Source organism: Musca vetustissima, unplaced genomic scaffold (genome assembly GCF_032173495.1).
Source record: "Musca vetustissima isolate MV318-11 ecotype Yass unplaced genomic scaffold, APGP_CSIRO_Mvet_v1 utg132878, whole genome shotgun sequence".
NCBI lineage: Eukaryota > Metazoa > Arthropoda > Insecta > Diptera > Muscidae > Musca > Musca vetustissima.
Window position 1 is genome coordinate 1 of NW_026873722.1, and position 4,207 is coordinate 4,207.

The 4,207-nt window shown below is 33.1% G+C and overlaps 1 protein-coding gene across 1 annotated transcript; it reads left to right on the top strand.

The window, feature by feature from the left end:
• The first annotated feature begins 509 nt into the window (after positions 1–509).
• On the top strand, positions 510–2,992 carry LOC133327708 (RNA-binding protein MEX3B-like). Its single transcript, XM_061536259.1, has 4 exons — positions 510–628; positions 779–994; positions 2,396–2,576; positions 2,649–2,992. The coding sequence occupies exons 1-4, from the start codon at positions 524–526 to the stop codon at positions 2,990–2,992; spliced, it is 846 nt and encodes a 281-aa protein (XP_061392243.1). The 5' UTR covers positions 510–523.
• The last annotated feature ends 1,215 nt before the right edge of the window (positions 2,993–4,207 follow it).

The following is a 4,207-nucleotide window of genomic DNA, read 5'->3' on the forward strand; positions in this document are numbered from 1 at the left end:
TAATCACAAAGAAAAACAAAAAATCATCCCTACATGGAAACGAAGTTAATTATATTGTTCTCACTGCTCTCCTCAGGAGTAAGCATATGTTTGCCAACAATGTCATACAATGTTGTTCGGCTCAAAAACAATGACCTTTGACACGAGCCTACATGTTGTATACTTTTGATTTTCAATTCTTTTCTTTTACCCTAAACAAGGAATTCTTGAGTGAATCAAACAAAAAAACTAGTATTCCAACTTGTTCCAAAACAATTGATCTTTTGCGATCACATTCAGACACAATGTCAGACAAAGGGAATTTCCTTTGATGCTTGGCTGGCTAAGAATTAAGAATCGAAGGCATTTTCCATCTTGGCGTCTGCGAATTCGATAAAAAAAAACCATCAATTTATCAACATGTGTTGATATGACCAACCAACGGAATTTTCAGAATTGCCATTCTCGATCGGCTACTCAAAACAAAAGTTTCCACATTTTTGGCAAATACAAAAAATTATAAATGAAAGAGCAACTGGTAGAAATGACAGGATTATCACCGCGCGTTATACGTGTGTGGTTTCAAAATAAACGCTGTAAAGACAAAAAGAAAACCATACAAATGAAATTGCAAATGCAACAAGAAAAGGTAAGTGTAAAGATTTTGGAACTGATTTTAGGACCACTTTATTAACAAATTTTGAATGATAATCATAACCACACTTTGTGGTGAATTTTGTTTTCCATCTGTTATTCTTTAACATTATCTAAACAAAATATTATTCCCATTTTATTACAGGAGGGTCGTAAATTGGGCTATGGAGCAATGCAGGGAATACCGATGATTGCCAGTTCGCCCGTGAGACACGATTCACCACTTAATCTGCAGGGTATCGATGTACAGACATATCAACCACCATGGAAAGCCTTGTCAGATTTTGCACTACACGCTGATTTGGATAGTAATGGTGCCATAAATACCCATACACCAGCATTTCAACAACTAGTCAATCAGGTAGGTTTCCCTAAGATGTTCAATTCCACGAAAATATGTCAAATATAATACGATAGAAGAGAAGATTTGATATACATATGTAAACGTATTATCAGCTGATGCAAATCATAAGATTTACTCAGCAACTGTTTCTTAGAGAGTAAAAAATTTGTTCTAAAACAAAATATTGCGTAAAGGCTGTCTAACATCTGATTACATACACGAAGACTGTCATTAGGTTCGTTCGTTTGCTCATATGTAAACGTAGTATCAGCTGATGCAAATCATAAGATTTACACAGCAACTGCTCTTAGAGAGTAAACAATTTGTTCTAAAACAAAATATTGCGTAAAGGCTGTCTAACATCTGATTACATACATGAAGACTGTCATTAGGTTCGTTCGTTTGCTCATATGTAAACGTAGTATCAGCTGATGCAAATCATAAGATTTACTCAGCAACTTCTCTTAGAGAGTAAACAATTTGTTCTAAAACAAAATATTGCGTAAAGGCTATCTAACATCTGATTACATACATGAAGACTGTCATTAGGTTCGTTCGTTTGTTCAATAATTACATAAATAATTACAAAATATTCCTCGCTTACCCAAAAGTCCAGTAAAAGAGAGTGAATTGAGAGCAGATTTGAGAGTTGTGTATTTGTAAATTCTTACAAAGAAAATTTTGCTCCGTAAGAATTTTCTTGCACCATCAGCTGATATTTAATCAGCTGTTTTCTTATGTTATGTAAACAAAATTGTTCTCAAGCAAATTGATTGTTTTGTGAATTTTATTTTGAATTTTGTATCATTAAGCATTAAAATGAATGAAAAGAACGCAAGTATTTATAAACAACATTAATTTTCTCTCTTGAGAACGAACAATTCACATTTACTCTCTGCAAATTCTTACTGAGTAAATGTTACTGGAAGAGTTCCTGTACACAAATTCAACACTTTTGAAATATTTAAAGAGAAAATCAAAAACAATTTCTTTCACATTATTGAAAACAGCTCAGCTTTGCTCTCTCATTTGCTTCTCTCAGCTGATCGAATACCAAATGTTGCTCTATTGTGTAAAATTGAAATGACTCTTGAATATTATAGTACGTTTACATTTAACCGGATTTCGTTAACCCAGTGGGTTTCAATCGTCAATTCCTTTGTATATACGTCAAATAAATCCTCATAAAGTAGGTTAACCCGGTAAAATTTTCTAATGTATATGTCGCTTTACATTGCATTGGATTTAGTTAGCCCAGTGGGTTTCAGTTGTCAATTCCATTGTCTATTTGTCAAATACATCCTCATAAAGTAGGTTAACCCTGCAAAAAGTTCTAATGTAAATGCCCTTTTAGTTTTACAATAAATTTCCCCATTTGCCCCCATTTTCTAATTCAATTTCATTTCCTTCCCTTTGCAGATGCATGGTTATGATCTAAATGGCATGCCACCATTACAACCCCACCAACAAGGACCACATCCGCAAATACCGGGTCAACAAATGAACGGTCCACCCGGTGGCAGTATGGACTCAGGAATTACCTCACATCATCATCCGGACAGTACAGATTCCTATGTCACCTATTTGGAGAGCGATGATAGTATGCCTGGCAGTCCGTAGATAATCGAATGCAAACGTATCTAATTTGCTTCTTTTGTTGCTTCACAAACAGAAAAACTAACGTTGACGCCATCCTCAACAACATCATCATCCTGTTCCTCAGCATCCTATTCTGTTGCTGGCAATGCAGGTATCTCTCAAACAGTACAATACAACAACAACGCAGGACCATCATCAGCATCATCCATATCATCACCACCGACTTCTTCATCAACGGCTTTTGGATCACATGCAAATGCCAGCAGTAGCAGCAACAATGGAGGTGGCGGAGGACATATGCCATCGGCTACGGAACAATTGATGCAGATGCTGCAAAAAGTCACAGGATCACCCACATCAGCACCGACAGCGTCATCGTCGTCATCATCTGGATCTCGTTCAATGGGAATTTTATGAAAGCTTCAAAGCTTTGAATGGTGATGGTTTAGACCACCGATTATGGAGTTTTAAAATGGCTTAAAACGGGCTTGTGCAATTTATGACTTCTATCACCACAAAGCTCCAACACACGAGCTTTAGGCGATGCGTAACATAAGAACATATTAGGGACTCATTAAAACTAACACTAGGGCAGAAATATTTGAAGTATAACCAAAATCTGCATTCAGATTAAATGATTGGAATAAATCGGAAAACACAGAGTTGAAGTCACAATTTTATTCTCTTTTCTTTTTTGCATCAATCCCAATCAGAACTTTTACAATAGTCCCCATAATATAGACCCATATATCTACTGAAATCCCAGAGAAAATATCTGCAACATATTTAAGCCCTTTTAGCCCTTGTGTTAGAATCCAAAAGTATTGTTTTTTTATTTATAAATAAATTGTCAAAAAGTAAGAAAAGCTCGTCAAAAATAAAAGTATTCAATATTTTCTTAAATTCAAACTTCAAAAAGAATACAAATACAAAAAAAAACATGAACAACAAAATGCTCACTCACTTTTAAAGTTATTTCGTTTTAAAAAGCAAACAAAAAAAGTAAATAATTGTTTATTATTTCTTTGTAAATTAATTCACATTTGTTATTGTAACAATTACAACAATTAATTGGTAATGTAAATATTAAAAACTGCATAATTTTGTTTATTTTTTTCTCTTTTTCAATATTTTGTTGACATTTTGTTCTTCGTTTTTTTTCTTTAATTCTAATTTCTGAAATGGCAAACAGATCCATGTAAAATCCCGCCAAAAAAATATCGCAACATTTGCCATTGACTATTTTGAGGGGATTTCACATTCACAAATCATTAGACAACAACAACAACTCTGCAAGTAAAATATTAATTGTAAAATAGTATTATATTATTATAAATAAATAAATCTCGTTTCCTCTCATCTCTCTCCCTCTCTGTCACTTCGTTTTTTATTAGTTATTCAAATTTATAATTTTTCGATTGATTTATTTTAGGCATAATCAATACCAATACATTTATAAAATAGCAAACAAACGCATATAGTATATAAATATTTAATAATTAGTCTTCTAAGTAAATATGTATTAACAAAAAAATGTTTATATATATACATACGTACTTATAGAGTTATGTAAAAAATGAATCACAACAACCACAACAAAAAAATAATTGTATTTTTAACTTTAATTTTAGT